Source organism: Henckelia pumila, chromosome 3, assembly GCF_033568475.1.
Source record: "Henckelia pumila isolate YLH828 chromosome 3, ASM3356847v2, whole genome shotgun sequence".
Lineage (NCBI taxonomy): Eukaryota > Viridiplantae > Streptophyta > Magnoliopsida > Lamiales > Gesneriaceae > Henckelia > Henckelia pumila.
The window spans coordinates 184,671,600-184,695,743 of NC_133122.1; the positions used below are offsets into that span (position 1 = coordinate 184,671,600).

Sequence of the window (24,144 nt, forward strand, 5' to 3'; positions counted from 1 at the left end):
CACGGACCCATGCACAGAGGCATGTACAGGGTATGTGCCCTGCTATAAAAATCAGATTAAGAACATTTCAAATATGAAAAATGTACAATCTATAATATAAACTTCTCAACATGATTCTACATAATTTACATGAGTTTAAACTCCTGTCTAGTTGTCTGAAATACATGAAACCTTAAGCATAAGCAAGTACTCAACCATAAAATATATACAAAGTTCCTTGTTTTTCTAACAAGTGTTGTCAACTTCATAACATACAAAATTTCTGCTAAAACCGGATTCACCACGTGCTATTCTTGATCTCGATCTCGATCTATCCTGATCGTCTCTAACTTGATCCTGCCCCACCTATTTCCATGCACACATACAAAATAGAGCAATAGCCGGATAACTTCGGTGAGAATATAATTCCCAGTATAAAAAACCTAACATGAAATATTATAATCATGAATGCAATGCATGTTTCAAGGATAGACTATCAAATCTGATAACAATAAAATCTTGGTTCTTGGGATCCTGGGGAATAAAATCTCAATCAAACCACAGACTCTCCCAATCGAGGCGGCGTCAAGTATCTTAATTCCCTGACTTTGGTGCAACTATAATGAGTCATCTAGCTCTGTAAGTAAATCTATCTTTCGTGTCACTCAATTACAGCTCGCCAAACGTCATTCGCAATCTAGGTCATTCGACCCTATATGCTTTTCAGGTTAGAGTTCAAGATGAATGCAACATAATCTTGATGCATTAAATCATACAAATGCTATAAAAGATCTTGAACATGTAATCACGTAATCAATCATCAAGTGATAACTAAATCACAAAAGGCACATAAACATTCAAGAGCAAATAAGTATGTGATTTCAAAAGGGAATACTCGAGAATCATATCTATCTCGAGTGTTATTGTGACGTCCCGTATTTTATAACATTTAATAAAAGAGTTGCGGAAAAAGAGTGAGAAAATTTTTCTTTACTTAAAATAATACATGGAGTGCATCACACTAACTCCAAAAGAGTTTAAAATATAAATTTATAACAATAAAACTCGTGACTTAATGTTCACGAAGTCAAAGAAATACCGATGCAACCCTACAACAAATACCTTTTAAAATACGACAGGTCAAAACCTACTACTAATATTTAAATGGGATAAGGTAATGTGAGTTACTATAAACAAACTACTACATCAAATACATTTCAAATAATCGAGGAGCTTCCATAACAAATATCAAACTGAAATGAACATTTAAAAGACGAAACATTTAAATCCCTCTAAACTCAGCATTTAAAATACTGACAATTAAAATAGTAAAATCTTTACTTTTAAATATCGTGCATAAATATTGTAACAACATTATGCAAATAAACATATGTAAATATTTTTCTTAAAAAAACATCAGAGCTTCAGAACTGTCGTGCCATGCAGTGTCTTCGCCTCTTGGACTCTCCAGCCATGCTACCAAAGCTTTTTAAATCAAAGCTGCTAAACCATCTGCACCATTCAAGTATAGTGAGTCTAAAGAACTCATGAAGATTAAAATATGCATATCGATATCACTATTGCTTCAAAATACTTTAAACTTAAAATAGCTTGAACATACATAACATGATACCTTGAACTTGAGGAACTTTAATGTAAACATCATGGAACTTTAAACTTAAAATCTTGAACATGAACTTCAAAACTCTTAAAAGATTCAAGGAACTTAAACATGGACATCAACTTAACTTTAAATCTTGAAAATAGACTTCATGCATATTCTCAAAACATTACCATTTCATTCTTAAATAAACTTTTGCACTCAACATCTAATAAATAAAATCATGCAACTTGGACAAACATTAAATCAATTGTATTTTTCAATAAAGATTTATGCGCATTCTCTCGAGATGTGTCACTGCCGGAAATTCAAACCACTCGACACACTTCGGGAGGATTTTGGCCAATCCTCCAAAATGATTTTGACAAAACTCAAAACATAAAAGTTGTAGCTATATGAGTTAGCTTTCAAATACAATTGGCTTCATTGCATTTGTAATAAAATAGACTTAACCCACAAAATTGCAACACGTGTTGCTAATCCGAGACAACCCAGCACATGCAACATTTCAAAGCTTTAACTCAAACTAACTCAACACTTCAAAATTCAACACACACCTTCAAAATAAGTCCTTTCCCAACTCTAAACCATAATAATCTATCATCACACATTATTTATCAAGAATTTCACAAGAACAACTTACATATCACGATATCATAAACATCATGCTTTTATGCTTCTCAAATCTTTAAAATCATGCATAAAACTCATCAACACACATCATTTCTTATCAAAATAGATATATCTTGAATGGTGGTTTAAAATTCTTTAAAAACTTGATGAAAAAATTGCCTTGAAATGGAGACGGAGTCGATTCGGAGTCTTGACAGGTACAGGTGTGTGGTTTTCATGAAAATGGATCAACACGTTTACGATCGGAAGCTCCGATCCCGAGATCAGAAGCTCCGATCGTCGCCAAAGTTTTGGCTAGAAATAGGGGTATTCAGAGTTCATTTAAAATTACGAATTCCCGAGTTTCCTTCTTCAGTTATATATAAGTGTGAGGTATACACTTGAGGGCCCTATCGGTTAAAATAGAGGTTCTAGAATAACAAGGTGTTGTTATATTCATCCAGAACTAGCGAATCCAAAGGGTTTACGATGGACGAAGGTTTGGTCCGGGAATATTATTAAGTTTTGGGAGTATCTGTTAGCTTAGTTAAGGCTTATAGAAATTGTTTAGTGATACGATGAACTTTTGATTATAGACTTGGAACCTAGGTCTTACTAGACTTGAATTAGCCTAGAGGTACGTAAACATTGACTGAGATTGTCAGCGAGTATACATGTTTATATGTTGCATTTACTTGGCATTATTATGTGGCATGATGTATGTTTTACTGATTTTCATATTCATATATCATGTGCACATACACGTTGAGCCTATACCTTGTTATACCCTGATTATAGAGCCACTCAGCTTTATTCCTTTATATAGTCTGTCACTGGGAGTAACGCGATGGTGAGGAAAGATATGTCTAATTACTCCGGTGTACTAGACGAGTGTGGTTGTACCCAGAGGTTGATCCATGATGTTGCAGCACTCATGTGACGTTTGTACTGAGCATGACTTATAATATGACTCATTACCAGTCATTACGATTGCATGCATCATATACATATGTTTACTTATGTTTATGTACTGGGCGTTAGTCGCTCACGTCCTAGTTATTATCTTGGGCACCCTATTCCACAGGGCAGGTCACAGGATGGACGGAGCTGGATGTTTGAGGCAGGATTAAGGGGCAGGAGATTTCAGGGGATATTTTATACAGCGGGATTTTATATAGTTGTATAATATTTCAGACAATTTTATTTTAAGTCTTTTCGATATGGTTGTATCACTACTGAATTTAAGCTTTGAACTATTGTATTAAGTTTGATATGTAAATTATGGGTTATGTTTTCGCATGTTTTACTCTGTTAAGTAATTATGTATTAATTAAGATTAATGCATGTCATAGTTGTCAATTAGTATGTGATTCAATGCAGGGTCACTACAGATCATACAAAGGAACTGTTGATACTCTGGATTTTGCGAAAGCAACTTGTCGAGTACGAATATTTTTTGGCTATATCAATGATGACATACCACACGTCATCATTTGTGCAGCTATATGAGCCTGCATTATGATCTTCCAGTCGTCAAAATATTCTTTGGAAAATATCAAAATCTTGTTGTAGGACGACATCTTTTATATATGTGTTCAAAGAAAAAAAGATATCATCTCTGATACTAGTTTTTAGGATCAAATAATATGTATAGAGAGGGATGAATACACCACTTGACTTTTCTTTGACTTTGTAGATAAGTTCAGTCGGGATCACAACTGAACTACTTGCTTTTTCTTGGCTATCGATGTCAATTGACCAACAAATAATATGTGCGGAATAAGGTCAACTGACATATTGAACACTAGTGCAGAAACTCGACTTAAATAAGAATGACACAAGAAATATTTCTGGATGTTCGGAGATAAATGCTCCTACGTCACCCTTCTTCCACTTGGAATGATTCACTTGAAAATTTGAGTAATACATCTATTTGTACAACCCCAATTCAGTTAAGGACTTAAACATTGCCTTTGACTGTAACTCCTAGTACTCAATACAATACATTCATCGACTAGTTTTACAAGAAAAAATAAAACACTCGACAAATTATCACACAGTGATCCTTAATGATCAAATATGAACTTAAATGAGTGTGCTATTTTAGTTGTCGTGAATTGTGATATTTTAATGTGCGACTGAAAACTTGATAGCTTGAATGTCCGAGAGTGCAACAGTATTCTTCAAATGATCTTCACTCCTAATTATATTCATGATCTTGCAACGGTCATAAATTCTTATACAAGTATCTGTTCATCACAATAAAATCTCGTTGCCTTCAGTTGTAAGTCTTGAAGACAAATTCTGAAATATAGTACAACTATGTGCACTACCACTATTGCGGCGTCTACAATGTGTTTTATCTTTTTTCATAAATGGTAACAATTCAAATCTGAAGGACTCTGATAGTTTGAGGAATGTTTAGTGATTGAGACTGACTTTCTTGAATATTCTAATAAGTGTCAACCGACCTAAACTTCAGTTGAGAATCCTTAACTGGTCGAGATACTTTTTCAGTTTTGGTTTAGTTAAGGTGCTGAGTTCAGTCATCATCTCCAGTTTTCAAATGCATTGCTATATCTTGTCTTGAATCTTTCGATAACTTTAGTCGTCTTAGTTCAGTCGTATAAATCCAGTTGCTGCATGAAGGCTAGTCGACTGTCCTTGATTGACTTGTCTAGTTGAGTAACTCAGTTCAGTTGACCAACTTTGTCCAGTTGAGTCACTTAATTTATTAGTCCTTTAATTTCTCTTTTAAGTATTTTGTTTAACACCAAAACTTGATAATCGATTTTCCAACATCCTAATACCTTAAATAGTTTCACTCGATGGCTGGGTAAAAATTTCAATATACGGTAGAGATCGAATTGAAAATAACTGCGAAATATTAGGGATCATTTTTTACGGCCCGAAAAGAAGAGGGACTGTTTTGAAAAAAAAAATGACAAAAAAGAGGGATCAAAATTGGTATTTGCTTGGAAATGAGTTTTTGTATCCGTTAGTTGGCAGTCCGAAAAAACAGAGGGTTCATTTAGGGAAAAAATGACAATCTAAGGAAGTTCTATGATGCCCTTAAGGTTGTTGTCCCAAGGGTAGATCAACGACCCAAATTGATCTGCAGATCAATTCAAGGGCAATCATCTGGGAGCCGTTGATTTTAGCTAGCTAAGAACTCCCCTAAGAGAGATCAAAACGAGTCTTTTCATTTAAAATCAATAAATAAATAATAATAATAATAATAATAATAATAATAATAATAAATAATAAAAAAAAAACGAGTGTTTTCACTTCCGAGAGCTGTTAGGCAAGCTTTCTTTTTACAATGAATAAATTAATGAACCAATGTGACAGTATTGACTTTTGAGTTAACTTAAAACAACCAACAATTCATGACAAAAAAATGAATACAATTGGATCCCATTCAAGTCCCAGTCATCACGCTCTTCCCACAACTCCGCATCTACGAGGGAGTCATTCATTCATCCCCCACAATACATACGTATATGTGTGTATATATATATATATTTATATTATATTCGCTCATCACAAATACACATGGCACTGGAATCCGCAAGAATTTATAGTAGACACGCTTTTAATGGTACAAGCAAAATCCAACTCCTTCAATTCTCTTTTCATTTTCGTTGATTTCCTATTTCTTCAAGTCTTGGTGGGTTCTTGACATGGACTAGAATTGAAGGCCAAGATTTTGCCTGCGAAGAGTGATAGAGCTTCGAAAGTGATGGGAAAACCCGTAAAGTTTGCGGGTGTGGATGAGGAGTTGCAGAAGATATTGGATGCTGACATGGACATGGTGGGACCCCGCCGCCGGGCTCGCGAGGCATTCAAGCACATTCAGCTCTCCATAGATCATATCTTATTCAAGGTATTCGGTAATTTGCGTTTTCGTGGGATAACTAGAGCAGTCATGGTTCGAAATTGAATGATAATGGTTGGTATTAGATATCTTATGGATTTGGATTGATTTGTGGTAGAGTTTAAGCTGAAGATTGAATTTTGACCACACGGGACTGATCTCCACACAGACATAAAAATAAATAAATTGGAATTATAACTAATTTTTCTAAAAATTCAAGTTTCCGCCTCTAATGCAGCCGAACAGCCACTTCCTTAGCCTCACCCTGGAAATCCTGGATCCACCCTGTCCTCAGGGGAAAGGCTCAAGGGATTTATCTTTCCTGTTTAATATTAATGCCTCATGCAAATGAGTTCATAGTTTAGCACGTTTTGAATGCGGTCATGATAAGATTTAGTTGATGATATTTTTGCATATGATAGAATAATTGAGTTTAAGATTCTGATATGTTACTTCTAGGCCACTTTCTGTAGGTCAATTAATGCTAGGAGATTTATTTTACTGCCATATTTAAACATACTTAAAGGTTATACTAGCCACCTATGCTGCTTGCGTCCGTGTGGAGTGACTACAAGGACTGATCTCGTGGTTGTGTATGAAGCCCGCCGGATGCTTTGTTACGTTTAATATTTATTCTGCCATTTTTTCTGTAGTATATCCAGTTATTTTAGATGGAATTCGCACCATGTGTATAAATAAGAAAGAAATCTAAATTGTCGTTTTCATTAGAAGTGAAAATCTAGCAGAAAAGGACGATGAAACGTCAGTAATATCTTAATATCATGCGAGAGTAACAACTGATACTGTAATTTGGTTGTGAACATGAATGGATAATGTTAGGTGAATTATTTCGAACATTTGCAATCAATCTTTCTTCCTGGTCTGATTTGATGATTATAAGGCTCGAGGAACATCATCAACTCCAAGTCGGTTCTCACTTATTCTCGAATGCTTTTGAAAGAGAAGTATGGCTGTTACATTTCTGGGACTTAATCTACAGTTTACACCAAAGTCTAATCTTTCTCGAATAATTGATTTTTATGGACTTGAAATTGAGATATTCATATAACACTTGACTTTGCTTGACTGACTTGTCTTGCAGATGCCACACGGAAGATTGAAGATGACTGAGGTAATTATTTTCCAATTTGTTTGTTCTCATTTCGAATATATTAAAAAAATTCTACGGTTTCAACTGTTCCATCGTCCACTCTCTCCACGTTTCCATGGATAATACACCTGTAGATTTCCTAATTGGTGGATTTCCATTTTGGCTGACCCTTGTACCTTCGGAAATATGCCTTAGTATTTCACACTGGCCAACTCTTTATGGGAAACATTGATTTATCCTGCACTGTCCATCAGAATAGGGTTCAACTTTTGCTTACTTTGCCTCCATTTGTCTAATATCTTGTTGACTTTTATTCCTTGTACTTGATTATTCCTTAAACTAGATCATTAGATACTTATTATTATTTTATTTCCAGTCACTTAAAGTGAACTCTAGGGGATTGGAGATATTTTCAAGAAGTTGGCTTCCAGAAAGTGGTTCCCCAAAAGCTGTAGTTTGTTTTTGTCATGGTTATGGAGATACTTGCACATTTTTCTTTGAAGGCACGAATCTCATTTTACTGCTAATATCACAAACATACTTATGAGAAAAGTTGAACTTATTGCTTTTGTACAATGTTTACAGGAATTGCGAGAAAGCTAGCATCTTCTGGTTATGGAGTTTTCGCACTGGACTACCCTGGATTTGGTCTTTCAGAAGGTCTACATGGCTATATTCCAAGCTTTGACAAGCTCGTGGATGATGTCATTGAGCATTATTCAAAGGTGAAAGGTCGGTCGTTAGGTGAACTATCTTATTTTGCTTTAGGATTATAACAACCTGTCAATCTCTATTCCTGTGTCATGCTTGAGCATGGAAAAGCGTGCACACATCCCTAACGGGTTTCTCAGGGCAAAAAAAAAAAGAACGGAATGATGATTGGGTGTGAACCTAACTGCCGCAAGGATTTGCAAATGGTTTACTGAAAATATAAGATTTGTCCGGGAGGAAATCCATGAAACCTGTAATTAGCTTTCAAGTCCCCTCTATCATTGTAAATTAAATTAATAATTCCAAATTAACCAAACCTTGTAAATGCGCTTGACTTCTATAGCTGCATTCTGATAAAACATGTAATTTACTGCTTATGATACCATGTTAGTTTGTGAGAAGAAATGGTAAAATTCTAATATATGATTTCTCAACAGTTTACACAGCTATTTATACACTTTACAAGGAAGAATTTTAGGAAATAATATAATCTTATCCCTTAATCTATGCTAATCAAAGATACATGTTATCAATCTAAATATTTAGAAGATCAATTTAATTATCTCAATCTCCAACACTCCCCCTCAAGCTGGTAAATATGGATCTTCCATTCCCAGCTTGGAAATAATGTCTTGAAAAACTGCATGGTTGAGCCCTTTTGTGAGTACATCAGCCAATTGTCCACTGGTATGTACATATGGTGTACAAATGAGTCCACTATCAATCTTCTCCTTGATGAAATGTCTATCCACTTCTACATGTTTTGTTCTATCATGTTGCACAGGATTATGAGCAATATTGATAGCAGATTTATTGTCACACAACAACTTTATAGGCCCTTCCCATTTGATCTTGAGATCATCTAGGATGATTTTGATCCATAAGAGCTCACATATCCCCAAGGCCATTGCCCTAAATTCTGCTTCTGCAGTTGACCGTGCCACTACATTTTGTTTCTTACTCCTCCATGTGACAAGATTTCCTCCAAGGAAAGTGCAATACCCTGTTGTAGATCTTCTATCCACAGGAGATCCTGCATAGTCAGCATCAGTGTACCCTTCAAGACTCAATCCATTATTTCTTTTGAACAAAATTCCCTTGTCAGGGCTTGACTACAAATAATGCAACACTCTATGGACTGCTTGTAAATGACCATCCCGCGGATTATGCATAAATTGGCTTAAAACACTTACTGCATAAGCAATATCAGGCCTTGTGTGAGATAAATATATAAATTTTCCTACCAACCTCTGATATATTTCTTTATCAACCAAGGGCTCTTCAGTTAATTCTCCAATCCTGTGGTTGATATCTATCGGTGTTTGGGCTGGTTTACAAGATAGCATACCAGTTTCCTTCAACAAATCTGTGACATACTTCTGTTGTGAAATGAAGATGCCTTTGTTGGAGTGTGCCACTTCAATCCCTAGGAAGTATTTCAATCTCCCAAGTTCCTTTATCTCAAATTCTTTTGCCAAACAGCTTCTTAGGAATTGTTTTTCTTTCTCTTCATTCCCTGTCATAATTATGTCATCCACATATACTAGGAGGATTGTGACTCCCCCTAAATCTGAGTGCTTGAAGAACAATGTGTGGTCTCCTTGACTCTGCTTGTATCCAGACTTCAGCATGACTTGAGTGAATCTTCCAAACCATGCCCTTGGTGATTGCTTGAGACCGTATAGAGCCTTTTTCAGTTTGCACACCTTACTGTTTTTGGAACTCTCTTTGAATCCTGGTGGGATTTCCATGTAAATTTCTTCCTCCAAGGTGCCATGAAGGAAAGCATTCTTGACATCAAATTGCTCCAAGCTCCAGTTAAAATGGGCAGCTAGAGATAGCAAAATTCTAACTGTATTCATCTTGGCAACAGTCTTCCTCCCCGAACCCTGGTCCTGAAAAACACATAATGAAGGATAAAATAGGACATTACAGTTCATATCAGTTGTGAGTTTTTTAATGGATATTAGGTTCGTGGATAACTTTGGCACATGAAGTACAATTTTTAAGGTAAGTAATTCACTAATGTGTATATCACCTATTCCAGCAACAGTAGTGAAGGATCCATCAGCCATAGTTATTTTCTGACTACTAGGACATGGTGTATAGGTCATAAACTTGTGTGGGGAGTGGGCCATATGGTCAGTAGCTCCCGAGTCTATAACCCATGAATTTCTAATAGCTTTATCTGGGATGTTTATCCCTAAAGAAATTGGATACTTACTTGAAAGTGCTCGGTAGCAATCTCCAGATTTTTCTCCACCAGATTTCTCGAGAGATGTGATCATGGCCTTGAGCTTTTCAATCTCATCTTTAAGGTCGTTCTGTTTTGAATTACTTTCCAGACTTGACTGACCGAGATGTGCATATGCAGGATTTCTCGGTTGTCCTCCTCGCGGGTTCCACTCCTGTGGTCTACCATGGAGTTTCCAACAATTATCTATTGTATGTCTACTCTTCTTGCAATAAGAGCACCAAAGATCCTTCTTGTTGTCACGTGACATAGCTTTTGGCTGCCCCTCCTTTCCATTTCGTTGAACTGAACGTGAAAGTTCTGAATTTGCTGCTACCATTGCTGATCTATCCAAATGTTGATTTTCCAGCATCACACTCCTTCGACTCTCCTCGGCTTGTATTAAGGAGATTGTTTCCTCCAGCAAAGGGACTTCATCCTTTCCAAGGATTTGAACTCTGACTTGATCAAATTCAGAATTTAATCCAGCTAAAAAATCATATACCCTGTCTTTATCTTATCAATAAAATTTCTGAGAGTACTTGCATCTTCTGAATTTTTCATCTCAATAACTCGATAATGATCAAGTTCATGCCATAAGTTTTGCAACTGGTTTGCATACTCAGTTACTGATTTGTTACCTTGTTTAATTGATCCCACCTTGACTTTTATTTCATAGACGTGAGCTGTATCTCGAGCCTTTGAATAGATCCTCCGGATTGAGTCCCATATGGCTTTGGCAGAGTCTAGGAACATGACGGTGTCACTTATTTTTGGATCCATTGAATCCCACAGCCATGACATAACCATCGAATCGGCTTCATCCCATGCCTCAAAACCTTTTTCACCAGGTTTCGGTCCTTTGCCCAGAATGTGATTGATTCTTCCCTTTCCTTTCAAGTAGGTCTGCACAAACTGAGACCACTTTAAGTAGTTCTTCCCATCAAGCCGATAAATTGTCCGAATGTTCTGTAAATCTCCAATGGACATGTTAGAGTACACATCTTGGGATTGGGTTGACTTTTTTGAATCTTCAGAGGTCGACATCATTAATAGGAAGAAAAAAAAAGACGGTTGAGGAAGAAAGAAACTCGACAACTCGCGTAAAGCAGCGATGAAATGGGCTGGAAGTTTGTTCCCAGAGATCGCACAGACTTTGGGATGAAGTGGGCCGGAAGTTTGGGCCCAAATATCACCTAGGGGTTGTGATAAACATGCAGCCGGAGAAGATTAGAATAAACGACCGGGGAAATTGATTTTTTTTTTTTTTTTTTTTAATCTGGTCGTCTCTGATACCATGTGAGAAGAAATGGTAAAATTCTAATATATGATTTCTCAACAGTTTACACAGTTATACACTTTACAAGGAAGAATTTTAGGAAATAATATCACTATAATCTTATCCGTTAATCTATGCTAATGAAAGATACATGTTTCAATCTAAATATTTAGAAGATCAATTTAATTATCTCTATCTCCAACATAGTTCTTTTTCTAAAATCACGTTGTTAAAATGTAAAGCTAATGATTGTTCCAACTCCTGCTAGTTCGAACTTTTTTAAAAATTGATACCTCACAGATACTGAGTGAGGGAGAAAGAGAGAGTTGCTCAAGTACCATGAATGGATTTTAAGGTGTACAAGTATACTTTTCCATTGTATTGAGGTGATTGTGGGTGCAGAGGATCCAGAGTTCAGTTCGTTGCCAAGTTTTCTTTTTGGACAATCTATGGGCGGAGCAGTTGCGCTTAAAGTGCACCTAAAACAGCCTGATTCATGGAGCGGTGCAGTTCTTGTTGCACCTATGTGTAAGGTACTCTTCTATGCATTTTATTTCTTGTGAAGCGTACCGTTTGAACTCTGTCTGTGCATTATGGAAGCTTTTCTCTAGATTGCAGATGACATGGTCCCTCCTTGGCTAGTAACTCAAATTCTAATTGGAGTCTCAAAATTACTTCCAAAACAGAAGCTTGTTCCGCAGAAGGATTTGGCTGAGATGGCATTCCAAGATGCGAGGAAGAGAGAACAAGTAGGCCATTTTCCTTAACAAGTTTATGATAAGTCGAGGAAATTGATATTTGATTCCTATATGAATTTGAACGAAAAATATAACCCCAATAGAATGCTAATCTAAAGCATACACGAGGTTCAGTGAGGTGTGGTTCTTTTTGCTTTGGCTCAACTTTTTTTATCCTTGAGTCAATGGATGACATGTTAAGTTCACATGGTCAGGTATTAGAATCAAATTTATCTTGTGATATGTTTATAAATATCTATTAAGGTTATCAAAATCGTAATAAATATTAAATAGAGTTCTCTCGTGATTAGTGCTTTCATCGCTAGAATATTTTTCATTCTTGTACAAGGGTGACAATTGTATTCAATATTTGAGAGAAGAATGGAATAATGCGAACTGTAGACTTTTGGGCAATTTTTTTTTAGATTTCGGCCTTTCAGTTGAATCTCGTAATTGTTTTATGAAGTTTGTTCTCTTTTCAATATTTTGCCATCCAAATATAATAAAATAAAAAGTAACCTGAATATGCAGAGCCTAAAAGAAATTAAATTTTTTTTCCCTGTACAAAGTGGAAATGCAGAGCCAACAATTTACGAGCACGATGAGATTCTCATGTTTGTTCTTGACTCAGGCAGCCTATAACGTCATCGCGTACAGGCATAAACCTCGGCTAGGAACAGCGGTGGAATTGCTGAGGACAACACAGGAGATAGAGCAACAACTGGAGAAGGTACTTAATTACATCAATATTATGTCTGATTCAATTAGTGAACTTGTAAGGCACAAGAAAGAGGCATGCACTTTAATGCTGAAGAATGTTGAACAACATGGAATCTGAATTTTCAGCGTTAATTTTGCAGGTGTCGCTGCCACTGTTGATTTTACACGGAAAAAACGACATAGTAACTGATCCATCTGTGAGCGAAGCATTATACAATAAGGCCAGCAGTTCAGACAAGAAACTCAACATGTATGATGATGCCTATCATTCTCTTCTTGAAGGCGAGCCAGATGAGATGATACTTCGAGTTTTTGGTGATATCATATCTTGGCTTGACAAGCATTGCTAGAACGTCTCTACTCTTTCTGTACGCTGTTTCCTGCACCTGTTTTTCGAAGTTTCTAGTCAACTCGTTGGGATGATATTAATAATTTTACTTGCATGAAACAGGAAAAATCTGTATTATTCATCAGAAAGGCAGGAAAGAAGGGACGATATATATAATTTTTATGGCATTATGTGCATGATACTTGGTGCATGAAGAAATAAATTTTGCCATCTCGAACAGAACTTTTCAGATCTTTCGATGGTACTACTGTTCTATTTGTTAAATCTGTATGTTATTTATTTATTTATATATAATAAACAAAAGCCTTATCAAAATTGTTGATATAGAATTCTTATACAGCTTTCTTGTGATTTATTTATATTTTATTTTTTTGTCGTGTATATTTTGGAGCTGGACTCCTTTTTGTTCATTGTTCAACTGCATGGGTCACAAGGTGATATATAAAAAAATTTCCTCTTCTTTATATTTATGTTATATTTGATGTATTTAATTGTCATACTAATTTTCATCTTAAATATATATAAATTTCGCAAGAAAAAGATTATGTAGATTATAAAACTAGACAATTGAAAGCCATTTTCACACTTTCATTTCTACTCAGTTATACAAAGAAATAGAAATGTAACAAACTAATAACAGTGGCTGATTTAATTGGGAATCAATGGAGATAATATTGAAGAAAAAAAAACTGAAAATTTCATTAATCTAATATCTAATATCTATACCTACTATAAAAGTATGAATGCAAGGACAAAGTTTTTGCATTGTATATATGCATGTTTATTCTTTTGTTTTATATGAATTAGATGTTAATGAGAGTTATATAAATAAAATTACATAACAGATAGAGACAAAGATGAGAAAATATACAAGACAATTTATTGGGTGTAATAATTTTTCACATTTAACTTCAATCTTAATAGAAGTTATTTAATTCTATAACTTTCATTTTACTATTGATTTTGTCAAATTGTCTCAAAAATTATCATACATAAATTTTATGTGTTATTATATGATTTTTTTTCATTTTAATTATTTATTATGATGATTTATTTCAAAGTTCTATGCGTTTAATAATATATTCTATATGTATATTAATTTTTTCATGATTATGGTATTAGTTTAGTTGTTTTAAAAATGGTTAAATTATTTCAAAGAAAAACATTGATCATCTAAATTTATTATTGTGTATCTTATAAACCAATAATTGTTAATATTTTTTTTACGAAAGATACATTCTAATATAAAAATAAAATATCATGTATTTGGATGTTCACTTTAATAAATGAAAGTTATGCATATATTTATATGTACGTGAATTGATATAAAAATCAATAGATTAATAAAAACATAACAAATTATAAACAAACATTACTTTTAATTGAGTTAAATTAAATGGTTAGATAAAAATAATTTATCTACTCGGTATTAAAAAATTCAAATGATTGAAAATAAAACTATCAATTATCATTAAATAATACTTAGTAAAAAAGTTGAGCAAAAATCACTTATTTACAAATAATACTTTGAATATGTAAATTATTATGGCAAGGAGATTAATGTATTATATTTTTTACTTTTATATAAAAACTATTTTGTTAAAATATTTCCTCATTTTTTAAGTAAACATGTATTTTTTTTAACATAGTGATTTGGTTCTATAATTTGTATATTTTCCATTTTTGGTCCTGTTAAAAATAATTTTATAATTTTAGTCCTGTAAGTTGCATTCTTTTTTCATTTTTGGTCCTATTAACATTAATTCGCATTTTTAGTTCTGTAACTTTCATTAATTTTTCACTTTAAGTCCTATTAACATTGAATTTACAATTTTAGTCCTGTAACTTGCATTTTTTTCATTTTTAGTCCTTTTTGCATTGAATTTTCACTTTTTTGTCTTGTAACTTCTATATATTTTTTTTATTCATATTATCGATGAATTTATATTTTTAATTCCATAAATTTCATAATTTTTTATATTTTTATTTATAATATATTATGATTTTACATATTTTAAAGCTTTTAAAATTTAAATGAATTAAATAACAAAAATTCAACTAAAATTATTCAAAACAATTTTACACTAAATATCATCTTATAAAATACATAATATAAATAAAATTATTAATATAATGTGAATCATGTTTTTTTTGGTTTAGTTTTGATATATAATATGAAATCAAAATTTTTTAATTTAAATTTTATATCCGACCAAAATTACAAATTACATGGTATAAAAATAAAAATTCTCTTTTAATATGACTAAAAATAAAAATTAAGTATTAACAAGACCATTGAATTTTTCTTTAATATGATTAAAAATAAAATAAAATTATATGGTTCGATTTCATATTATATACATAAAAACTAAACCGAAAAAATGATTCATATTAAATTAATATTTTTATTTATATTTTGTATTTTATAAGATGATATTTAGTGTAAAAAATTTTGAATAATTTTTAGTTCAATTTTTTTTGATTCATTTAAATTTTAAAATTTTTAAAATATGTAAATCATAATATATTATGAATAAACATATTAAAAAATATGAAATTTATTGAATTAAAAATATAAATTCATCGATAATATAATTAAAATTAAAATATATGGAAGTTACAAGATAAAAAAAATGAAAATTATATGTAAATTGTACTAAAAATAAAAAAGAATGCAAGTTACAGGACTAAAATTGTAAATTCGGTGTTAACAAGACTTAAAATAAAAATTAATGAAAGTTACAAGACTAAAAATGTGAATTCAATGTTAATAGGACCAAAAATGAAAAAATAATGCAAGTTACATGACTAAAATTGCAAATTTACTTTTAACAGGACTAAAAATGGAAAATGTACAAATTAGAGGACCAAAAGTGTACTTTTCCCTAAAAGAAATAGAATAAATCATATTGTTTATTAAAGAAATTTTTATAATTAAAAATTTATTATAAAATTATGTTTATTATAATTGTTATGTTTAATTTTTAGTTTGTAAAAGAAAACAAATAAAATGTTAATTAAATATATATGATAAGTTTAGAACGAATATTAAAAAAATAATTAAAATAATAATTAATAATACATAGTGAAACTATTATTTATATATAATAATGATTAAGAAAATTTTTACTTAAGATAATAAGATGATATAACTATTAATTAATATAAAATATTATATTTTAAAATATAATAAACTAAATAACAGGAAAAAAAAATTGATTAATGAGATTCTACACTAATTTTAATTATATATAGATAAATAATACTAATATTATAAAAATAATTTTATAGGATGTTGAATAATGATGGATAAGTAATCACATGTTTACTTTGATGGATCAATTTTGTGATTGATATTATGATTAAGTGACGAGTTACAATTTTGCATTTTTTCTTATAATATATAATCTTATTTTTAATTTGTATTTGTAAAATTGAGATTATGATTTTTATTGAAAAATATAAATTATTATTAATCCACATGTAAATTATTTTAATTGACCAAAAATATTGAGTATACATATTATTTATTTTTTAAAACAAAAATGAATAAATTGAGTAAAAAGAAAAATTTCCATATAAAATCCAATTAAATGTACTAATCATATTTTAAATTCTTAGAATTTTTATTCATGTTTTATACTTTTTAAATGGAATTTTCATATATTAAAATCAAATGAAATGTATTCATATATCTTAATGTATTTGAAATTTATATTCATGTTTTATAATTTTTTTAAATGGGGTTTTCATATATTATTTTTTGAGAAGTAAGGGATATTAATGTAATTTTTTTCAATTGGAAACATAATTTGTTAAAAATGATTATTTATCACACCATTTATTTGTGATAAATCATCAAGGTTTAAAGTTTAAATTAAGTAGATATGTATGAGCTTTATGAGTTAACACGGGCCCTCTAAAAGCAAGTAAACATGTTATTGATGAGATTATTAATATAATCATATATTTATCATAGCAAGTAAACGCAGCCTAAGGGTAATACACAAATCATACACCAAATGATTCATATCTCTACACATAGGCGTAAATAATGATATATTGTTGACGTGGCAAATCATGAGACATTAAGATAAAACTCATAAGATAGGTTGAACTGTACCGAAAATTTTTGTTGAAGATAATATTTTTTTGATATTTCTTCCTAATATATCTACATATACTATATGTAAGTGATATGGAAATAAAAAATAATATAATAATTAATTTATTGCACTGAAATTAACTATTATTAAAACTATATTAAGTTATTTAAATTTAAAAATAAATTATAGTTTAAAAATGAAAAAAAAAATTGTAGGGACGCAAATTGGCATGACATTAAGTGCCGAAAATATTGAAATAGATTGGTATATAATAAAAATAAATATAAAACATTAAATTTATCAGTATAAATATTACGAAGATAATTACAAAAAAGTAAAGCTTAAAACTTAATTCACATCTATCAAAATAAACTTAAGATCCAAACATAAGATTTTTAACTACTAATAGAAAAATAATACATCTCAAACAAATAGATGATTTGATTATTACTTACTTTATTCCTATTATAATATGAGTAAATTTAATTTTTTTTAATTTTATATTATACCTAATATAAAAAATATTTTTTAAAATATTTCCTCATTTTTTTTTTGTTTGCATGTATTTTGTTTAACTATAAAAAAAATTACAACATCAATTTGATATAATTTTGAAGGTTTTAATGCAAATAAATGAAGTGATCGATTAATATATCAACATATTAAATATTATTTAAGTATTTTAACGCTCAAAGTAATTTTTTATAGAAACAATGAAGTGATAATATATAATAAGTTTAAAATCACAGTACTTGAAGTAACTATTATAATTGTTTTTACTTCTTTATGAAAATTTATTTTAATTGTTTTATCTCTATGTTAAATTAATCATATAAGTACTTTAATACACCAAGTAATTATTATAGAAGACAACAAAGTGATAATATATAATAAGTTTAAAATCACAGTACTTTAAGTTATTATTATAATTTTTTTACTTATTTTATGAAAGTTTATTTTTATTGTTATATTTCTATGTTAAATTAATCATATTATAATACAATAAATAATTGCAAAACTATTATTATTATTATTATTATTATTATTATTATTATTATTATTATAATATTTGAAAAATTCAAATAAAAGATAAAGTAAAAAAATATATGACAAAAAATTAGGCTTAGAAATTTTAGTTATTATATTATTTGTTAATTATAAAAACTAATTTCATATATTATTATATCTAAATATTAATTATTACAATTATATCATATGCTTTGATTTCTCATTGTTTTTTTGTCATTTAATATTGAATCAATGTTTTAGAATATCTATTTTCAATTCTTTATAATAAGGTCTATATATCATTTTGTACTCAAGGTGTTAAATGTTTTTACAAGATATTTGATTTTTTGGCTTATGATATATTCATGTTTCAAGTTATATATATATAGACTCCGAAGTCAATACTTTTTCTTAAATTAGATAGGAAAGTGGATGCATATTGAAATATATATGTGACATGATTTACAATATATATATATATATATATATATATATATAACACATGTCATTGTATATTTTATTATTAATTTCATCTTTAATTCAATTGTATAAATAATTGGTCATAAATAAGTGATCTTACTTGCGGAGCACGTGCTTTTTACTAGTCTATATAAAAACATGAATAAAAATTTGTTGTGTTGTCTTTGATATGTTTTAGTTTCCAATATTGTCCTTCATTATTATTATTCCACTATTTCGTATTCCAATGTGCATTTATTATGTATATTATCTATTGATTATTGATATTCCGTTCCTTGATGTATCAGTGTGTATTTATTATTGGCTTATTCTTTAAATTTTATATTCTACCAAGAGTAGCTGAAATGATAGAAAGTGAAAGGTTGGAAAAGTGTTATAAATATAGTGTTTCTTTGTATTGAATGTGAATAATTATCATTGTGATCAAAACCCCATTTTGTTGAAAGATAAATCTAAATGGAAATAATCTAGCCAACCAGAAAATTAGTTGGAGATTGATGATTCTTAATTTTGGTGATGATAAACAGATCAATTGGATAAGATAAAACAAAATCAAGAACAGATTACATAAGCTCAATTTGGTCTGATATATTGATCTGGATGTTTGAGAATATTTAAATATCTATTTTAAGAAAAACTCGTAAATCAGACAAGATAAGATGAGATCAGATCAAAGTCAGACCAGATCAATCTACGCAGCTTAATCTCAATCCAAGTTGTTACACTAAAAGACAAGAGAAGTTGTTGGTCATATAGACGTTATCTTTCGTACTCGACAATGATTCAAAATGCTCCACTATATTTGAAAAGGGTACGAGGATACGTGGCATCTTCTAGTTGAATGTCGGACATACCAGAGACAAGCATTCTACCGGCTACTTTTTTTAACATTGAAAATATTTAAATATCTAAATATTTATCTTCAGAAAAACTCGTAAATCAGACAAGATAAGATGATATCAGATCAAAGTCAGACCAGATCAATCTACGCAGCTTAATCTCAATCCAAGTTGTTAGACTAAAAGACAAGAGAAGTTGTTCGTGATATAGACGTTATCTTCCGTACTCGACAATGATTCAAAATGCTCCACTATATTTGGAAAGGGTACGAGGACACGTGGCATCTTCTTGTTGAATGTCGGACATACCAGAGACAAATATTATACCGGCTACTTTTTTTAACGTTGAAAATATTTAAATATCTATCTTCAGAAAAACTCGTAAATCAGACAAGATAAGATGATATCAGATCAAAGTCAGACCAGATCAATCTACGCAGCTTAATCTCAATCCAAGTTGTTAGACTAAAAGACAAGAGAAGTTGTTCGTGATATAGACGTTATCTTCCGTACTCGACAATGATTCAAAATGCTCCACTATATTTGGAAAGGGTACGAGGACACGTGGCATCTTCTTGTTGAATGTCGGACATACCAGAGACAAATATTATACCGGCTACTTTTTTTAACGTTGAAAATATTTAAAAATCAATAGATTAATAAAAACATAACAAATTATAAACAAACATTACTTTTAATTGAGTTAAATTAAATGGTTAGATAAAAATAATTTATCTACTCGGTATTAAAAAATTCAAATGATTGAAAATAAAACTATCAATTATCATTAAATAATACTTAGTAAAAAAGTTGAGCAAAAATCACTTATTTACAAATAATACTTTGAATATGTAAATTATTATGGCAAGGAGATTAATGTATTATATTTTTTACTTTTGTATAAAAACTATTTTGTTAAAATATTTCCTCATTTTTTAAGTAAACATGTATTTTTTTTAACATAGTGATAGGGTTGAGTCATATGTCAATAATTAAATTTTTTCATAAAATGAATAAAAGAAATAGAATAAATCATATATTGTTTATTAATGAAATTTTTATAATTAAAAATTTATTATAAAATTATGTTTATTATAATTGTTATGTTTAATTTTTAGTTTGTAAAAGAAAACAAATAAAATGTTAATTAAATATATATGATAAGTTTAGAACGAATATTAAAACAATAATTAAAACTAATAATTAATAATACATAATTAAACTATTATTTATATATAATAATAATTAAGAAAATTTTTATTTAAGATAATAAGATGATATAACTATTAATTAATATAAAATATTATATTTTAAAATATAATAAACTAAATAACAGAAAAAAAATTGATTAATGAGATTCTACACTAATTTTAATTATATATAGATAAATAATACTAATATTATTAAACTAATTTTATAGGATGTTGAATAATGATGGATAAGTAATCACATGTTTACTTTGATGGATCAATTTTGTGATTGATATTATGATTAAGTGACGAGTTACAATTTGGCATTTTTGCTTATAATATATAATCTTATTTTTAATTTGTATTTGTAAAATTGAGATTATGATTTTTATTGAAAAATATAAATTATTATTAATCCACATGTAAATTATTTTAATTGACCAAAAATATTGAGTATACATATTATTTATTTTTTAAAACAAAAATGAATAAATTGAGTAAAAAGAAAATTTTCCATATAAAATCCAATTAAATGTACTAATCATATTTTAAATTCTTAGAATTTTTATTCATGTTTTATACTTTTTAAATGGATTTTTCATATATTAAAATCAAATGAAATTTATTCATATATCTTAAAGTATTTGAAATTTATATTCATGTTTTATAATTTTTTTTAAATGGGGTTTTCATATATTATTTTTTGAGAAGTAAGGGATATTAATGTAATTTTTTTCAATTGGAAACATAATTTGTTAAAAATGATTATTTATCACACCATTTATTTGTGATAAATCATCAAGGTTTAAGGTTTAAATTAAGTAGATATGGATGAACTTTATGAGTTAACACGGGCCCTCAAAAAGCAAGTAAACATGTGATTGATGAGATTATTAATATAATCATATATTTATCATAGCAAGTAAATGCATCCTAAGGGTAATACACAAATCATGCATCAAATGATTCATATCCCTACACATAGGCGTAAATAATGATATATTGTTGACGTGGCAAATCATGAAACATTAAGGTAAAACTCATAAGATAGGTTGAACTGTACGGAAAATTTTTGTTGAAGATAATATTTTTTTGATATTTCTTCCTAATATATCTACATATACTACATGTAAGTGATATGGAAATAAAAAATAACATAATAATTAATGTATTGCACTGAAATTAACTACTATTAAAATTATATTAAGTTATTTAAATTTAAAAATAAATTATAGTTTAAAAATGAAAAAAAAATTGTAGGGATGCAAATTGGCATGGCATTAAGTGCCGAAAATATTGAAATAGATTGGTATATAATAAAAATCAATATAAAACATTAAATTTATCAGTATAAATAATCCGAAGATAATTACAAAAAAGTAAAGCTTAAAACTTAATTCACATCTATCAAAATAAACTTAAGATCCAAACATAAGATTTTTAACTACTATTATAAAAATAATACATCTCAAACAAATAGATGATTTGATTATTACTTACTTTATTCCTATTATAATATGAGTAAATTTAAATTTTTTTAATTTTATATTATACCTAATATAAAAAAATATTTTTTAAAATATTTCCTCATTTTTTTTGTTTGCATGTATTTTGTTTAACTATAAAAAAAATTACAACATCAATTTGATATAATTTTGAAGGTTTTTAATGCAAATAAATGAAGTGATTGATTAATATATCAACATATTAAATATTATTTAAGTATTTTAACGCTCAAAGTAATTTTTATAGAAACAACGAAGTGATAATATATAATAAGTATAAAATCACAGTACTTGAAGCACTATTATAATTTTTTTTACTTCTTTATGAAATTTTATTTTAATTGTTTTATCTCTATGTTAAATTAATCATATAAGTACTTTAATACTCTAAGTAATTCTAATAGAAGACAACAAAGTGATATATATAATAAGTTTAAAATCACAGTACTTTAAGTTATTATTATAATTTTTTTACTTATTTTATGAAAGTTTATTTTAATTGTTATATTTCTATGTTAAAATAATCATATTATAATACAATAAATAATTACAAAATTAATAATAATAATAATAATATTATTATTATTATTATTATATATAAAATAATATTTGAAAAATTCAAATAAAAGATAAATTAATAAAATATATGACAAAAAATTAGGCTTAGAAATTTTAGTTATTATATTATTTGTTAATTATAAAAACTAATTTCATATATTATTATATCTAAATATTAATTATTAAAATTATATCATATGCTTTGATTTCTCATTGTTTTTTTTGTCATTTAATATTGAATCAATGTTTTACAATATCTATTTTCAATTCTTTATAATAAGGTCTATATATCATTTTGTACTCAAAGTGTTAAATGTTTTTACAAGATATTTGATTTTTTGGCTTATGATATATTCATGTTTCAATTTATATATATATATAGATTCCGAAGTCAATATTTTTCTTAAATTAGATAGGGAAGTGGATGCATATTGAAATATATATGTGACATGATTTACAATATATATATATATATATATATATATATATATATATATATATATATATATATATATATATATAACACATGTCATTGTATATTTTATTATTAATTTCATCTTTAATTCAATTATATAAATAATTGGTCATAAATAAGTGATCTTACTTGCGGAGCACGTGCTTTTTACTAGTCTATATAAAAGCATGAATAAAAATTTGTTGTGTTGTCTTTGATATGTTTTAGTTTCCAATATTGTCCTTCATTGTTAGTATTCCACTATTTGGTATTCCAATGTGCTTTTATTATGTATATTATCTATTGATTATTGGTATTTCGTTCCTTGGTGTTTCAGTGTGTATTTATTATTGGCTTATTCTTTAAATTTTATACTCTACCAAGAGTAGCTGAAATGATAGAAAGTGAAAGGTTGGAAAAGTGTTATAAATATAGTGTTTCTTTGTATTGAATGTGAATAATTATCATTGTGAAAACCCCATTTTGTTGAAAGATAAATCTAAATGAAAAGAATCTAGCCAACCAGAAAATTAGTTGGAGATTGATGATTCTTAATTTTGGTGATGATAAACAGATCAATTGGATAAGATAAAACAAAACCAAGAACAGAGTACATAAGCTCAATTTGGTCTGATATATTGATATGGATGTTTGAGAATATTTAAATATCTATTTTAAGAAAAACTCGTAAATCAGACAAGATAAGATGAGATCAGATCAAAGTCAGACCAGATCAATCTACGCAGGTTAATCTCAATCCAACTTGTTACACTAA

General features: G+C 29.1%; 1 protein-coding gene across 4 annotated transcripts; it reads left to right on the forward strand.

Annotated features, from left to right (window-relative positions):
* The first annotated feature begins 5,637 nt into the window (after positions 1–5,637).
* LOC140886265 (caffeoylshikimate esterase) lies at positions 5,638–13,451 on the forward strand. Of its 4 annotated transcripts, XM_073292787.1 has the most exons (10): positions 5,638–5,813; positions 5,905–6,098; positions 7,192–7,221; positions 7,577–7,703; positions 7,786–7,944; positions 11,826–11,956; positions 12,035–12,172; positions 12,792–12,890; positions 13,021–13,248; positions 13,332–13,451. In XM_073292787.1, exons 1-9 carry the CDS (start codon positions 5,768–5,770, stop codon positions 13,228–13,230), a joined length of 1,134 nt encoding a protein of 377 aa, XP_073148888.1. In that variant the 5' UTR covers positions 5,638–5,767; the 3' UTR covers positions 13,231–13,248; positions 13,332–13,451. The 4 variants fall into 4 exon arrangements, with proteins under 4 accessions (XP_073148888.1, XP_073148887.1, XP_073148889.1 ...); XM_073292786.1 differs by having other exon boundaries at positions 13,021–13,451; XM_073292788.1 differs by having other exon boundaries at positions 7,786–7,932; positions 13,021–13,451.
* Positions 13,452–24,144: the final 10,693 nt, after the last annotated feature.